Raw genomic sequence first — 17489 nt, forward strand, 5'->3', positions numbered from 1 at the left:
AGCTGTCCTAAAGGCTGCATTCGCAGGAGTGCCCTCCCCTGGGCACCTGGTCAAGGAGGTGTGTACAGGTCTGCACACAGCAATCTGCCCACAGGCTGGACCAACCTCTGAGCCACATTCCAACGATCACAGCTGTATCCAAAAGCTACCATCCATCTCTCAGGTCACCTGAAGACATAACTGGCAACACTGGCTGTCCTCTTACTCCTTTCTACCCTCATCTTTAAGGCCCATCTCTACCAAGTCAGTGTCAATGTCTGAACTCACTTGGTATTTCTTGCCATTTGGTTTTAGGGCTGATCCTTTTTTACCCAGCTCCCACCCTCTTTTAGGCTGTTCCATGACATTTCCCACATCCTAGTTGTGAGATCTCAAACAAGTCACAACACTTGAGCTTCAGCTTTCTTGTCTGTTGGACAGGGATATCTTGACCAAAGCCACATGGCCCAAGCATCTCCAAAAAGAGTGCAGTCTCTCAAGAGCATGTCTATGTGCACACGGCCTGGGATGAGCCTGTGGTTCATCAGCTCTTGTCAACCTTCACTACCACACCCCTGGCATCCTCACACCAGCTGGGACAGGCGTCTATATGGAAACTTTATTACAAAATTATAAAGCAGAGCTCTGTAACAAAAAAATACACGTTTGGGTTTGTTTTAACACCCAAGTCTGAGAGAATCTTAATGTAAGCCACTTGAAGTAACAGTCACATCCAAAAGATTTCAACAAATTTATACAATATATACTGTACAGCTGCTGCTTACTAGTTTGGATCTGAGTATTCCAATGAATTATGAACTAGTCAGCTCTCCAAGTCTTTTAAAACAAGTCTCAACTGAAATTTCTGAACAGTCACAGCAAAAGCCACAGAATAATTGGAAGAATTAGATGCTTCCATGATAGTTAAGACCAAGGATCCATGAGGGACAGGACGGAGCATTCAAGGATAAAAATAAAAATTTCTACCTACGTTAGTCGGTGACTGAAATGGGATCTTAGAATCCCCAATTTTTATTTGGTGTAATAATAAAGAAGATAACAACAAAAACAATCAGGGTTGCTTGACACCATTTTTCTTAAATGAAAACCTTCACCAAAAGGTTAGATTTCAAGGCAAGTTCTTTCTCTAAAATGAGGAAATGGCATCACTTCTAATTCTTACTGAGGTTACTAACCAACCATTAGGGTATTTTAAACTCATGTCTAGGAGGGAAACTGGGAGGTAGGGAGAGGTAAGGCCTCAGCAGAGAAAGCAAGTTTTAAGTAGGGAGAGAGCCAGCTTCTGGCCTTAAGGTATTGCTAGATCTTAACTGAGTTGCATATATATAAAGAGAGAGAGCGAGAGAGAGAGACCTGTTTCACAGTGGAATCGAGGAGTAGCTGAATCCCTTGCTAAAATGGTAGGTATTGTAAACTACAGTATTTACTGTCCAGCAGAACGATGTCTTCACAGGAAAATCTCGGTTCCCCCAATTCCAACAAAGGCTGTATGCAGCCCAGAATCAAATCATCTTGGACTTGGGATAATGTCAAGGTGAGTGGCCCAGTGCTCAGCTGACAACTTCATGAATTTCATTCCCCCAGAGGGGGTTAGTGGTTGATGGAGGAAAAGCATAAGTATGTCTGTACCAATAAATAGGTCCCCTTGGAGGTTTCCCACTGCTTTCCAGAGTCATGAGTGGGTCTTCTAGTGTGAGATCTTGGCTGCATGGGGGGGGGGGGGGGAAGGGGGGAAGGATCTGCTAAGGCCCCAGGTGTTGCGGGTTTACATAGTTCGTCCATTGGTAATGGTAGCGCACACAGCTCTTCTGATAGCATGTGTGTTTGTGCTTGGCTAAGCTATCCCAGCAAACTTTTCTTTAGCCCTTTGGCTCTTCCAGTGGTGTAAGGACCCTAAAAGGGCTCAAGAACATGACCTACTCATTGCATGGTCCTTCCTAAGGGCCTGGAGAATGCTTCCTCGCCTGCCCAAATCAGTAGACTGAGAAAGGAAAGGGAGTAGGGAGTCCCCACCAACCTGGGGAATCAAGGCTTCCAGCTGTGCGCTCAAGGACTGAAACCAGCCTCAGAGAGTACCTTCCAATACCTCTTAGGTGGTCTGTGTCTTACACGTTTGGTCTCCAGGAACTTCATGAAAAGTCTGACTCGAGAAGAGCAGGCTCTTTGCCTAAGTGTCTATGCCTTCAGTGAGACCATGTTTAAAACCTCCATGGGAAAGACAGGGACTTCATTCTCAGGAGACAAAGGTTTAAAACTCCTGTCTGTTGGAGAAGTCAAAGTTAAGCAGAAAGGCATTGCTTCCACCCAACACCTTCCCTTTCCTCATAAACTAAAATTGAGGATGGCGCAAAGTCAGACCCCAAGAGAAGCAGCAGATGACCCATGCCCCATCTCTTGCAGAGACTGGAATTTCCCTGCAGTTTGGGAACCAGATGCCTTGTTGGCTCCCAAGGTCAGGTCGGGAGACCGACAGCTTCCAAGCCCAGCACTTAAGGAGGCAACTCTTAATGAATTTGAAGTTTTTCAACAGCATTTGTTTCATTTCTCACCAGAGGATCACTACCGGTCTGGTAAGCTGACATCTTTTTGGTCTGAGGAAACAAATGGATTTTAGGCAACGTAGCAACTTGAGCACAGATAGCCAGAAAGACCAGAAATAAATCCAAATGTGCTGGGGAGGAAGATAACCATTTCTACCAGGACTTCTGATTGGTGAAACACAGGCAAGCAGCTCAGGGGGATGGGTGGGGTACAGGAGGGAGGAAGATATGGTCCAAGTTCTGGGAAATCCTCTCTTCATCAGTTACCATCAATACCCAAGACCAGCGGAACAGACACTTGCCCATGCGACCCATACCAGTTCTCACTGCCTTGGGCTCTGCCAGCCAAGAGGCACCCCTCTGTGGCAAGACAGGCATACCCAGAGGCGACACAGCATCTTTGCCTGCCCTGGTCTTGGGAACACCAAGTTTTCTTGTTAGCCTGCCCCTCTGCAAGCTGGCTGACCCTGAGCCCAGACACCTCGCACTGTGTCCCCATAAGGCACTGAAGAAGCCGGTACCAAGCCAAGTCCTCAGGATCGGAAGACGTGCACGGCTCGGATCACGTACTGCCGGCAGATGGGGCACTCATTCATGCGCTTGCCACACTTGGTGCAGGTTACCATGTGGCCACATTCCAGCAGAACACAGTCAATGGGTGAGTCCATGCAGATCCTACACAGGTTCTCTTCCAGGCTGGATGGCACTGCTCCCCCTGTACACACACAGGACAGAAGAGGAGCAGAGGGGAAAGTGAGTGAGTGCGGTGGTGGGGGGATGGAGGCGGGAGAGGACAGGCACACTGAGAACAAATTCCCCAATCCACACACTCCCCCTCAAATAGAACTCCAAGAAAACATTTCCCCAGTAACCAATCCCAGTTGCTTATTTAATCCGCACCTGCGTAGGTCAGGTTATAGATTTGAAGAGTAAAGTACCTGTAGATCAAATACATCCCAGAACATAAGAACTAAGTAAGGGAAAGTCCTCAAAGCTTAAAAGAAATCATTTTCAGATAACTGATGCTGTAATACAGTGAGTGAATGCCACTTAGGGGCTCATTATCCCGAGGCAGAACATGCTGAAAAGATAAGACTGGTTCAGAAAAGTTTAGATATAAATGGAACCGTAATGAATGGTCATTAAGGCTCGCAAGTCTTATCCGTAAACATATCCCCAATTAAATAAAGCCAAGGATCAAGGAGACCCCCTGTGCTATCATCCCACAGGTTGGCCCCCAGGGCTTCCTGTGAGGAGCTTTCCGGTGGAAGAGCCCACCAGAGATTAGAGCTCCCTCTGTGCTACCCACAGAGCTGCATCATACGCCCACGGCTCCTTAGCACACTTGTTAGGATTCTCGAGTTTGCCTACTTATCTCCCCTAGTACACTACTGAGTCCCTCAATTCAACAAATTCAGTCAGTCTCTACAATTATATATACTTAGTATCAGCTACGTGCTCTGAGGTCAGATACCCATCATTGAATCCCAAAAATGCCAGTCACGTGGTAGATGTTCTCTAAATGTCTGATAAATGATCATCTCCCAAGGAAACCTATCAGCTCCCAACAGGCAGCGTCCTAAGAGCTTTGCATATTTTAACTCATTAAATCCTCACAAAAACTATGAAGTACCTACTCTTATTACTCATTTTATAGATGAGGTAACCAGCCAAAGAGTTAAGTGGCTTGCTCAAGGGCACACAGCTGCTAAGTAGAAAAGCCAGGATTCAAATAGAGGCAGGTGGGCATTGTGGGCAAGTGGCCTAGGGCAGTGACTACCAAGGTGACAGTATTAACTGCTCAGCATGTTTGAAGTAGTAGCCTGAACCAGGCAGCCACAGATAGGGAACAGGACTTGCACCAGGCACCTCTAGCATTCCACAGGGGAGTTCTCCCGTACTTTGTTGCTTCTGCACTTTCTTTTCCTGCTTCCTGGACTAGTCAAAGAGTCAAACACTCGAGGTGAGCTGGCTGTGAAAGGGAAGGAAATCTACTCCCCCCTTTGTGGCGCTACTGGCCCTAACACGGAAGGTTTGGAAAGGACCAAACTGCACAAATGCCTAAGATGAGCTGCAGTAACTTTCATTATTGGTTACTTCTCTTAGGAATAACAATCAACTCATCGATTCAATTGCCAGCACTCTCCCAGGGAATGAGAAAAAGGAAGGCAGGCACCACATGGGCCAGCATGATCTTGGGATCCAGGTGAGGGAGCGGATCTAGAATTCCAAATGGTTTCAGGGAACTCAGGAGAGCTCAACTCTTGATCATATATCAGCCTGAAGACGGCCCCATTCTCAGGAAAAGGCCATTTTACTAAATAACAAATTCGGAGAGTCTTCTGAAAGTTTTAAAATGCTTCCCAGGCCCCTGCACTACTCTGAGAACATTCTCTCTTGGGGAAGAGCTCACAACCATACACAGCCTGGAGGCGTTCAAAAAGGTACAGTAATCCAGTCTGATTCCAGCAGTACATTCTGGGGGCACCCAAAGGCCCAGCGGTGGTCTTTAACACACAGGTGGGTGAGGGGCAGCTGAGGTGGGACATGCTTCTAGGGTGCCTAGAGAGCACCCTGTGTGACACCTTTTTTTATCTGTCCCCCGAGCAGCTTTCGCCACTGCCCAGCCCTGTGCAAACAAGGCTCTCTCAGGTCACCACCCTTTCTTTTTGGCTGGTCCCAGAAGCTATTAAACGTCCCAAATATTTCCGTGAAGGTGCACGCAGAAACCCTCCTCACTCAGACCAGAACTGAGTGAAAACTACAGTGGAAGGGGTGCCTTTTCACCAGGAGTATGAAAAATGAACCAAATATGACACATGCCACCGCTCACTTTGTTAATATGTTAACAAATGCTGGCTTCTGAGCTCTGCAAGCCTGAGATGTGCAAATCAGCCTGCCCCCAGGTATGCTGCCACTCCTCCGCCTTCACAGGGAGGGGAGAAGAATCTAAAGGTGCCAGAAGCTCTGGTTCTCAGTGCGTTTCCTCTGTACCCTCTGTTTGGGAGCTGATATGCCCAGAATTCTTAGACTGTTAACAGGGATCAGGGTTGAGGGAGGGGAAGGAGAGAGAGCTAAGAGCCTAAGCCCGTTCCCAAACAGAAACAACTACATACCGTTTTGGTCTTCAGCACCACACACTGAAAAGGAAAGAGAAAGACGATGTCTGAATATGTGATGGTACGAGGAAAGTCTCCAGCCTCCCTGACCTCATTTCTGACCTCTGACTATCTCCCTGCTGGAAACCAGGACGGCTGAGAGCCCAGACAGTCGCCATGTCACCCTCCTCTCTCACTCCACATGCTGAGAGCTCACACATAGCTCCTGCTGCTGTGTCTGTCTGGTCTTAGGAAACGGGATTCCACTGGTTTGCATGAACCAAACGGCCAAGTGGGAAAGATACTGCACAAGCAGTTACCTTTTCCTACCGCTTTTAAAGACAGCATTAAAGTCAAGAAAGAAGGGACCGTCTGTTCTAGCCAGCCAGGGCATCTGGATGAAGTTCCCGGGTGGAGCCATCTCCCATTCCCCATGTCCTCACAACTCCAGGGAGATTCGGGGGACAATCCCAAAGGGAAGAGTGAGTCTGTGATCAGGTGACTGGTCAGATGTTCCCTAAGTCTGATGAATTTGAGCTACTGGGAGAGGAGAGCCTGAAATCTGACTTCAACTACTGTTAGCACGCAAGGAACCAAAATGTTGATCTGGAGTTAAATCAGTTGGGGAGGAGAGGGTGGGTTCTAGGTGAAAAATCATTTCAGGAAACGCGGAGTTCAAAACAGCTAAACACATTTCTCTTCTGCAGGACTTGTCTGCCTTAGTAGTGGAGTATCTACAGTGAATCAGTAACAGGGAGGCATAATATATTTTTTCCCAAACTCATTTGACCACAGACCTAGATACTACACTGGGCATCGCCTGAAAATGATACCAGGTAGGATGCTTTGAGAAAATGAATAAAAGGAAAAGCCCAAATGCAGGCAGAACCGATCTTCTCCTCACACCATGTGGACAAAGATTCGCTTCCTCATCTCCCGACTGCTGGAAACAGCACTGTGGGAGAGAGCAGTGAGTCCGGTGGGGGTGACCTATGGTGGAAAAGGCCATAGACTTGTACCAGGAAATCCTCAGCTCAAATCTGGGCTCCATAATCAAAGGGGGATGCTAACACTGTCTATTTCATAGGCTGCTCTGAGGAGTCATTAAATGTGTGCAACGCCCGACCCAGTCCCGGCCCCCAGCTCCTACTGACAGCTGTTACTAGGTGGTACAAATGTGTCAGGTGGCTCCTTCCTTGGAAGGTGCTGTCGTGCTTTCGAGTGACAGCAAGCAGGCCAGGTTTGTGTGCCGGGTCCACCCAGACAGCCCCTCACCCAGGTGCTGGAGTCCTTTCTGATCCTTGTACAGCCGCGTCACCCGCTCCATCAGCTCCCACTTCTCACAGCAGCCCTTGTAGTTGACGAAGTTGCGAGCCAGGATCTCCTTCAGCTGCCGCACAGTCAGACCTTCAATGTCCTCCAGGTCGGTCAAGTCGGACAAAGAGGCTCTTCGGCCCGGGACAAAGCTGTCCTCTGAGTCGACGGACTGAAAAGGCAAAGATGAGATCGGTGGGCTCAGCTCTTAGCCCCCCAGGTCTTTTCTGTCTCCAAGGACCCCAGAGCACTCATCTCACCTACTCACGAAGAGTAGGAACAGTGGCAGGAATAGTACCTGAATTGGTGCTTTGCATTGCAAAACAGACCACAGGCTCTTCCTGGCCCGCAGCTGTGCTCAGGCACAGCCAGCCACAGACCAAGCAGTCGGTGTATATAGCAGCAGGAGCACCAAAATTTGAGTCAGATGGCCCTAATTTCGAATCCTAGCTCCATCACTGATGAATGCTAAATAATATCAGGCGAGGTGCTCACTTCTCTGAGCCTATCTGCCCCTCCATGAAGGAGAGGTAGCAGTCCCACCACACAGGCTCCTGGGCAGAGTAAACGTGGCTGGCACTACAAGAAACCACCAAACATGGTGCTACCCACCCTCTCTCTCTCCGCTGGCGAGTTCTGCTTCCCACCAAGAGGCAGACTTCCCTGACATGCCCTCCTCTGCACGCAACCCTGACCATAGCTCCGTGGCCCTGGTGGCTGTGCCCTCTGGACTGGCCTGCCATGTCTGAAGCCTGAAATCCGTCTCATCTCTCCTCCTCGTTAGCTCACCTCCTTCCCCTGATGATGGCTACTGTGCTGGAAGCAGGAGAACAGGATTTGCACGGCAGCACCACAAGCCTGCATTCTGGCAGCTCTTAGAAAGCCAGGAGACTGGAAGCGAATGGGCCACGAAGCTCCCTGGTCTCCACTGTGACCTCACAGCTCTGCACTACCACACAGATGGCTTCGAAGGCACACTAACACAGAGCTCCACCCCTGAAAGGACTAGCACCACAGACTGATTCTTCTCTCTCCACTTCCGAGTCTGCTGAGAGGTTCCTCATAACAGCCCGAGAACACCAGTGAAAGAGCAAAGGCAAACGCACAGACCCGATCAGAGGCCCCACCTGGGTCTCATCCTCAGCAGGTGCTCTGGCTGTGCCCTCCGGGTAGACGGGTTCTTCTTGGTCCTGAGACACATGGCCATTGGCCTGTGGGAAGAGAAAGGTGCCATCACATCCAGAGAGATGTCCCAGGGCTTTGCATAGATAGCATGGGCCTCTTCTGAGCTCCCACCACGTCCCAAATGTACTCCCATCTCCCCCAGAAATCTGGACTCTCACACAACAGCATCACAAAAGCCTGCTCTCTGATAGTGAGTTTGTCAGGCATAGAAACAGTACAAACAGATTTTAACTCTCGGACAAGAGTGCATCAATTCTGCCCACCACCAGGATGGCATTAGCGCCAATTCCGTCTCAGCCTGAACACTCCAAGTGAAAGGAAGATGACATGGCCACTGCTGGAGACTGATCTCTGACTGCCATCGAGTTTTTTTTCCTGACACTGACCCCAAACTGCCCTTTCTATAACCCACCCACCATCCCTGGTCCTGCCCCTCAGGCCAATGTCCACTATTTTCTTCCCAACTGTTCATAATAAGTCTTCCCTCCTTCCATCCTAAATCTCCCTGGCTTTCTCATTTGGCCCGAAGGAGACAGTTTCCAGACCCTCACTTCCCTATTCTCTCTCTTCTGGCCGGTAACTACTCTCGCATTCTGAAACTGTGCTCCAACCAGCAGGGCACACTATTACTAAGAACTGTCTTGAAACCTGGTCAAAAATTTATTTTAATGCTTCTAAGAATCTACTATGTTTCCCCAAAATAAGACCAGGTCTTACATTACTTTTTGCTCCAACCATCTATATATATTAATTTATTCAAACAGTCATGTCTGACTGATGATCTTAACTGGGGCTTATGTTTGGGGTAGGGTTTATATTACAAGCATCCTGAAAAATCATGCTAGGGGTTATTTTCCAGTTAGGTCTTATTTTCAGGGAAACACGGTATTAGCCTAAGACTACATAAGGCAAACACCTATACTTAAGGAGTTTCATTCTGCTTAGAATTCTAGCTTTTCAAAAGGTTCCTCCGAGGCACTCCTTCAAGTTTTGCCAAACAGTATTCAGAACTGTGAGCCTCCTAATCCCATCACCATTTAAGCTACAAACCCCTCAACTCGATCCCCTTCACCCACTGCTCCCTCCAGGCGAAGGGCCTGGTGTGAGCCCAGAGCAGAGGTGCCTAAGCTCACAGGCCTTTTCCACTAGCATCTTGGGGCACCAATAAAAGGGACAACCTAAGAAACCACTAGCCTGCTGGCCCCAGCCATTCATCCCAGATTAGGACACATACATGGAGCTAATTAAGAAGAGGCAAGCAATGACAGTGGGAGTGAGAAGTAGAAATCACCACCAGCACCAAAAATGCCAAGTAAGAATAAGATAACAAGTACAGCATGCATGTATGGGAAGCACCCCAAACAATGTCTTCATCAACACCTCCAGTTTTCTCTTTGCTTTATGCAAACGTGGTACCCACTGGCCTCCTGGTGTCACCTTGGAGTTTCAAAGTCTTTCAGAGCCTATAACCTGTTTCTACAGAGATAGCTTTTGTATGTCCTCTTTTCTTAGAAAGAGAAACTGGATCTCATGCTGCAAAGCATGTTTTCTTTTCTTTTACCTACTCCCTAAATCAAAATCTACAAATAGTATCTGTCCACAGTTTTGCTTATTCCACATACTGCTTTCCCTAGCAATGACTGCCAGGGCATTACAGGTGAAGGAGAGAGCCCTGGTGGAGCAAGCACTGTGAGAACATCTGCAATCTAGGTGCAGCTTGCTTGTGGAATTATCTGTTTTTCTGGCTTGTAGATCTCACCAGAACAGAGGATGTGAGCTGACACGCAGGCCCTCTGAAAACACAAGAGATCAGAGGAGCGGCATCCAATTAGAACTGGCACATAGTGTGACTTGTAGGTGTGGTCTGGAAATTTCTGGTTAATGACAGGAAGCTTAAAACCTACTCTTTTCATTGAAAAACCCACCTGAAGGTTCTTTAGGGGAAAACAATGTCGTCAGGTTACTCTCCTAGCTCCCCATAAACAGAGAATAGGGCTCAACCAAGCAGAGGGAGTAGCAGGAGAGAAAACCTGTCCAGCCAACAGCCAGCCAGGGCTCAGGAAAGAGTTAAACGCCAGCTGGGGAGAAAGTGTGCTCAAGCCAACAAGGGAGTGAGTTTACAGCAGGTAAAGCATGCTATCACACTGGCCTTTATGCCTCAGTGCCCGTCAGAGCTGAATCAGGGGGCCCGGCCGTGTCAAAGGAGGTGATCATCAACAAGAGGCCGCAGCCACCCACATCCCGCGTGGGAACCGACAACGGGAGTGCCATGCCAGCTCTAAGTAGCTCAGAGCTCTTCAGACATGACATCACACTGGTCAATCCTCCCAACATCCTGGCAAGAGCAAGGCCTCATTTCATTGTTGAAGGCTCAAAGTTCATCCAAGGTGACCAGTCAGTGACAAACTGGATGTGGAAACTAGATCTTCTAGGTCCTACTCCCCTCTCTATTGTCCAAGCCCTATAAATAAAAGGGTCACTAGGGCACTTAAGTCCATCTATGGGACACCATCAAGTCTTACACAGTGGTTAAGTCCACCGGTCTCACTCTAATCCAACAAATGATTTGCATGTCTACCGCAGCCAAAAAAGGGGCCACATACTAAACCTGACACGCTCTGGGGAGGCCAGCATCACGTGAGGGCCTGACAAACCCAGAGACCGAAAGTAACCACCTAAGATGGTCTGAACATAAAAATTCCTAACTAAAAGCAGGTCATGGCAAGTAGTCACATCCTTGGCCTGGAGCTTCCTTGACAAAGGTCAGTCTTTACCTTAAGTGAGCCTGTCTGTGTTCTTTTTGCATCTAAGATAACGTGCCTTTGAATTGCCAGAGTGATCCCTTTTTCCAGACCCCTCAGGGCACAACTTCCCACCAGAGCACAAGACCACAGAGCCCCTCATTATCTTACTGCCCACATACCATCTCTATGTGCTGTAAATGTTAGCTATCCTGTACCCACCCATGTAAAAGTATGTGTCTCTCCATTTTACTTTTTATCCAATCCCAGAGATTTCCCCGTTTTGCTTTCTCCCGTCCGCTTAACCTACCACCAATGAATTTCAGGTAAACCTCCTTACGTCTGCTCCTTTGATTCTAATGTATAAAATAAGCTATAATACTGCCATTCTTGGGCCGGCCAAGCGGCGCGTTGGTTAAGAGCTGGCTTGGGATGCCAGAGGGCCCCGGTTCGGATCCCACATATGAGGGCCAGTGACACTGCCCTCCACAGCTAAGATGCTGAACAACAGCTCAACCTGGAGCTGGGCTGCCGTGAGTCACCGTCGGTGTCGCTGGCGTAGGCTGCAGCCCCTGTGGCAGTGGGTTGCCATGGGCTACCATGTGTAGCCAGCAGCCAGCTTGAGTGGCCAGCAAGCCGGCAACTGATCTGCCTCACCCGGGAAGAGCGCAATGATGGTGCCAACTTGGCCCAGTGAAGCAACGTCCTCCACAACTAGACTGAAGAACAAAAAGAACAGCAACTTGCCTGTCCCCCTTCCCCCAATTTCCCAGCGCTGTTCCCATCCCCCAACAATAAAAATCTTTAAAAAACAAACAAACAAACAAACAACTGCCATTCTCTGGAGCGTTTTCTCAATCTGTTGAGATTTTGCTTCCCAGCAATTGTCATCAGTTTGGCTCAAATAAACTCATAAAAACTTCCTACAGGTTTGGACGTTTCTTCCTTTGACACTACCTTCCTTTCCTCTTAGAGAGGCTTTCTGAGGGCAGAGGCAATGTATTACTCATTTCTGTACTTCCTGTGCCTGGTTCATAATTCAGTCAGTATGCTGCTCTCGGCTTACCATTTCCAGGCCCCAATGGGATGATGATAAGGCAATGTGCTGTTCACTCGCTTGCCAAGCACTGCGCCGCCCAGGCCGTGCCTGGCAAGGGAGGCGCTGGCCTTGTCTCGATCACTGTGTTTCCTCATTCTCCCTTTCCTCTACATGCACCTTTGTCCCTACGTGCCTTGTGATGGTTACTAAGGAGCCACGTTCCCCACCCAGCTAAGGAAGACCATGCGTAGGGGAGCGATCTGAATAGAACTAGATTTGAAGAGTTATGAGTGAGTTTTCTCAAAATATTTCTGGGAAAATGAATTTTTAAGAAATGATCATTGGTATATATTAAACAACCACAAAAAAAAACAAAAGAAAACATGCATTATCATCTCTGAAAAAAGCCAAAACCTGAGTGTGATGTCAAGAAAGTATCATTCATGCATCAGCAGACAGCAAGGTTGCACGTTATCACGACACTTAAGCTCCCACCCCACTCCCACAGTGCAGCCCTCCCGCTGGCAGAGATGGCCAGAGACTACAACCGGACCCGTACCTGCTGATTTTCCTGAGCCTGGGCGGAGGGAACAGAGGTGGCTTGTGCTTGTGAAGAAGGGAGGCTGGGTGAGGTAGGAGGTACTGTGCTGGCATGAGGCTGGGTCAGGAAGGCCTGCTGCTCGGGCAAGTCTGGGGACAAGGTGGAGGCACGAGTCCTGCCCTCCTGGGAGATTACAGGCTGCTGGCCAAGCACCAAGAGCACCAGCTCCTCTTTCTCCCGGCACATTTCGGTAGAGATGTCATGGAGGTTGAGATAGTCCCTCAGGTCCTTCACCTTCATCTTCATGAGCTCCTCCCGCTGAAAGGCTGTTGCTCGGAATCGTTGGCAGAGAAGGCAGAGGCGGGGCCCATTCCCCACTTGGCTCGAACAGGTCATGCAGAAACTCTTCTTACAGTCCAGGCAGGTCTGCTGCTTGGAGCAAGAGACACAGGAAATCATGTCAGAGTGTGAGAACAAGATGGATTGGGCTGGGAGCCTAGGGCTGCCAAGCCCAGCGAGACCACCAATCACTGTTACTTTAAATAAGCTATCTCCTGTACCTAAGGATACAGGCCAACTTGCAGATGTCAGGTTCAAAGCTGCTCAGAGGTATCAGAACCCCATATGCATCTGTGTATCCACGTACAGGACACTACTTTTATTACCCCATTTGAGGCCTTATTTATTTTACTGATGGAGAAATGGAGACTATTAATTAAAACTACCAGCTTTAGAATAAAAAACCCCTGCATTTTTATTGTTTCCCTCCTCCAGTTCTTGTGGTGTCACCTTGGGTATACCACTTAGCATCTATGGCCCTCAGTTTCCTCATCTGTAAAATGGGGGTGAAAACAGTATCTACCTCATAGGATTGTTGTAAAGTTAGGAGATAATGCATTTAGTATATCTGACACAGGAGTCTTCAATAAGTAACTTTCAGTTATTATTGCTATGAAATATGAGCTAATGATGACAGCCAGGATTCAAATCCTGAACTATGATTCTTTCTACTTTATTGCTGAGATAAAAAGGCAAAGCTATAAGGCCAGCGAGTGGCTCATTGGTTGAGTTGGCTTGGGAAGCCAGCTCTGTGCAGCAGGGCCCCGATTCGGATCCCACATGAGGGCCAGTGACACTGCACCCTCTACAGCTAAGACGGTGAACAACAGTTTGACCTAGAGTTGGGCTGCCGTGAGTGGCCAGCGACGGCACAGGCCAGCAGCCAGCGTGAGCGGCCAGCAGCCGGTGAGAGATACCACGAGTGGCCGTCCAATGGCCAGCAACCGACTGCCTCAGCCAGGAAGAGCGCAATGATCATAATACCAACATGGGCCAATGAAGCGACGTCCTCCACAACTAGACTGAAGAACAAAAGGACAGCAACTTGTCTGTCCTTTTCCCAATTCCCCGATTCCCCAACGCTGTTTCCCTCCCCCAATTCCCCAATAAAATCTTAAAAAAAAAAAAGAAAGCAAACCTATGGTGGTTATTATTATTAATTAAATTTATTGAGGGGCTACTATGTGCTAGAGCTGTAGCCAGCTTGTGACTGAATTCTCAAAGCCACCCTGCAAAGTAGGTATTCGTGTACCTCCCTGTTTCACCGACAGAGAACTGAGGTCTAGAGTTGTTAAGTATCACAATCTAGAGCAGGCAGTACAGCAGAGCTAGGCAGCTCACACTCAAGGTCTTCTGAGTGTAATGCCCACAGTCATGCTCCTTCCACCAGGCCACGTGGCCTCACTCGGTTCCCTTCACGCCAACAGCAGTGCTGAGTCAAAGGCCTGACTCCCTCTCCAACCTCCCAGCCTGGTGCCCGGTCCCCAGAGGCCAGAGCCCCGGTTCCCCCACTCCATGAAGGTCCACTCAGAGTGCTGGGAATTCAGTGGTACATCAGAGCACATCCAAGACAAATATTTAGACAGCTCCAGGAGGGCATCTGGGCATGATTAGGAAGCTCTCGCTTGAGAAAGTACAGGGTGTCTCAGGCGGGCAACAAGAGCGCCTGGCAGCAGCAACCCCCACCATCACAGACAACACAACCCACGATGGCTTGCTCAACTCACAGGAAGCCAATCCTCAGCCTCTTGCCCCACTGGCTGAGCGGGCGCAGTGACATCTGGCGGCTCCGCTGCCGCCAAGCGCGGGCCGCACTCCCACAGGAGAGGCAGTCCCAGGGCACGCAGGGCCGGTCCTGGAAGGCACACTCACTGATCGCTTAAAGGAATAGAAAACTTTTCACTCTATCGTGACTTCAGTCTTAACCTAAATGTTTCCGCTCACTCCTGTCTAAGTATAGAAAGCTATTCAAGCTAACAAGAATGCCCAAGAGACTCAGATTCTCATAGTCAAAATCACAGACACTTGTGTGGGGCTGAAGCACAGTCTGCATAGCTGAGACAGTTATATTTAGTCTAAGTGTCATTTATGTAGTAAAGGGAAACAGGCATCATGTTTACCATCCAGTTCTGACTCATACTTAGAAGGCATTGCAAAAGGACATATATCAAACTCCTTTATTCTCTAACACAGTTATAACCAGAGAATAAAATGTCCGCAGACTGGACTTAAAAGGTTGTACAGCTGCACTAGCATCGTAACGGTCTGGGACCAGTAGCCACTCAGGTGGAAAATGGACGTTTCGAGGTCCTGGGGGTTCATTCATAGCTAAAGCTTTTCTATCGGGACATGAAATGTGTTTAGGATGACTGATAGTGAAATGAAGAGGCTTCAATATCATAAAGCGGTAGGTCCTGACGTGGAACATTTCTTAAGTCAAGGCAGTTTGACAAAACCTCGTTTGACACAATTCAAAAGCCCTGCGTTGCTCAATCAGCCAGACCTAAACAGCTCCCTATTCTTTCCTCCAGTGTGTGTGGCTTATTGGGAGCAAGATCAGAATGCAAAGGCAGCAGCCCAGCTTCTGTGTCCATGGTCTCCTCCCCCTCCCAGGGACTCTGAAGTCAGCCTGCATATGAAATGTACCCTAAAGGAGAAAGACTGTGCTCGAGGCTAAAATCCCAGTGGGCAGAGGCAGGAGAGAACAAAGGAAAAGGGGAAAATGGCTGCCAACAAATGTGGGTGAACGAGCAAGTAATCACGCATACATGAATTCTAGCAAATGGTACAAACCAACTGAGTAACCAGGTAGCATGACAGATGGATTAGTGGAGCCCATGTGCCTACATAAACGCCAAGAGTACACACAACCATCCAGCATTAAAAGGGCCGGCACCACTTTTCCGGGAGTCTACGTGGGTTGCTCCCCTTGGCTAATGTGCTCTGCCCCTATTCCTACCCCCTCCCCACCCATATGCCCTGGCACAGACCCCGCCCACTTTCTCACTGACCAGCCCCTCCTCCTCACCGTCCTTCCTACAGGAGTTCTCCTTTCTGCAGATCACTGAGAGGGGAAGGGCAGCCAGAGGAGTGACACAATCAGGACTCAGTCCTGGCTGGTCACTTCCTGGCCAAGGGAACTTGTGTGAAACCGACCACCTCCCAGAGCATTAGATTCCTCACCTGTGAAGTCAGGTGCTCAGCCTACCTTTAAAGACTAGCGGAAGTATCACATGAGATTATAGAAAACCTCAGCATAAGGCGGGAATACTCACAAAAGGGTAACAGTCCCCTTTTCCTCCCTTTCCCCTGGGCCTCATCTTTGAGCGTTTGCCAGTACCTAGGAACCACCCCTCTCCTCCCACTTTGGGATTGGAATATCTCTTCCATGTTTCCTAGCCAACCTCCTCCTCCTCAAACTGGTCCACCTAAAGAGGCTGGGTACCAAACTCCCTCCAAAATCATCAGAGCTGCTATTAAACCACATGTCGGTATTTCGAATACAGATGGGATATTTGGCTTGTGGGGAAATTACAGCTTGCCATTTCTGCCCAAGACTGGAAACTAGGAAGGCAGGGGGTGAGAAATCTTACTTATATACTCTCTGTAAAGTCCTAAAAGTTATCTGTGCTTTGTGCCAAATGAGCATTCAGAAAATACTGACCACAATAAAGGAAAAAAGACAGCAGGATCCATGTAATCCTTTCAATGCAAGGATTCTAGAAAAGACACTTTGAAAGCCTGTGGCTGTGAAATGCCAAACCCTTATGATAAGAACGCTGATCCACTTAAGCATAAAATTACAAATGAAAGATTCTAATAGGGGAAAGCATCCTTAATATTCATGAAGTTCATTGTGAATCACACAAAATGATTTCTTAGCAAGAAAATGTTGTACCCATACCATCTTTTACTATCCATACTGGAACTTGTCTTCCCCTCTGCAAAAGCTCTTCTCGCTACGGATGCTTTCTCCTTGTGTCTTTCAAGGGTTATGTGTTTGCCCCCACCTTCCTGTCAGACTGCAAGCTCCCTGGTAAGCCGGGATGACTTACTTCATCTCTGCCTTCCCAGCCCAGGCAATGCCTGACACACAGTAGAGAGTAAGTTATTTCCCATTGAATATGGGAAAGTTCTTTAATCATTTGCCATGCTGCTAGGCACCCAGGCCAATATCCTGTCATCGCTTGATCTTCCGCTCCTACATTTCAGCTGTCTTCATATGCTGTGTGCCCCTCTACCTTAGTAGCTAAGTACCTTAGTGTCTCTGAGTCCCATATTTTTCTTCTGTAAAATGAGTTAACAACTGCTCCTTCACAGGGCCTGGCACGAAGAGTTAGTTGCTCACTAAACGGTAGCTACATCCATCGATCTCAGCCCCCACCCTAGACCAGGCTCTGCGAACTTCTCACCAGGTGTGTTAAGGGCTTCCTAAGCGCTACTCCGATCGCTAATGAAGCCACGTCTGCTACCTGAGATAGGGCTGATCAGGTTGTTCCTTTGTTCAAAACCTTTCTGATGCTTCCTGGTCTGTGGCTACCAGCTCCTTACTATGGCAGTCATGGCCCTTCACCGACGAATCCCAACTTTATTCTACCCTAACTTCCCACATACCCTGCCCTTGGGCCAAAGAGACCACTCAGTTCCCCAATACACCTTACACGTGCCCCACATCTGGTGCCTTTACTTCAG

At 48.5% G+C, this 17489-nt stretch overlaps 1 protein-coding gene across 6 annotated transcripts in view; it reads right to left on the reverse strand.

Annotated features, from left to right (window-relative positions):
* RFFL (ring finger and FYVE like domain containing E3 ubiquitin protein ligase) overlaps positions 1 to 17489 on the reverse strand; it is a 78479-nt gene that overhangs the window by 6984 nt on the left and 54006 nt on the right. For 4 of the 6 annotated variants that reach the window (XM_019626866.1, XM_019626867.1, XM_019626863.1 and 1 more), the window contains exons 3-7: positions 12477 to 12890; positions 8080 to 8163; positions 6914 to 7124; positions 5657 to 5680; positions 972 to 3255 (exon numbers count right to left, since the gene is read on the reverse strand). In XM_019626866.1, the coding sequence (XP_019482411.1) occupies positions 3074 to 3255; positions 5657 to 5680; positions 6914 to 7124; positions 8080 to 8163; positions 12477 to 12890 (915 nt within the window). In that variant the 3' untranslated portion in view covers positions 972 to 3073. Of the gene's footprint in view, positions 1 to 971; positions 3256 to 5656; positions 5681 to 6913; positions 7125 to 8079; positions 8164 to 12476; positions 12891 to 17489 lie in introns of those variants that run through there. The other 2 variants (XM_019626864.1, XM_019626865.1) reach the window with 2 other exon arrangements.

Source organism: Hipposideros armiger, unplaced genomic scaffold (assembly GCF_001890085.2).
Source record: "Hipposideros armiger isolate ML-2016 unplaced genomic scaffold, ASM189008v1 scaffold_692, whole genome shotgun sequence".
Classification (NCBI taxonomy): Eukaryota; Metazoa; Chordata; class Mammalia; order Chiroptera; family Hipposideridae; genus Hipposideros; species Hipposideros armiger.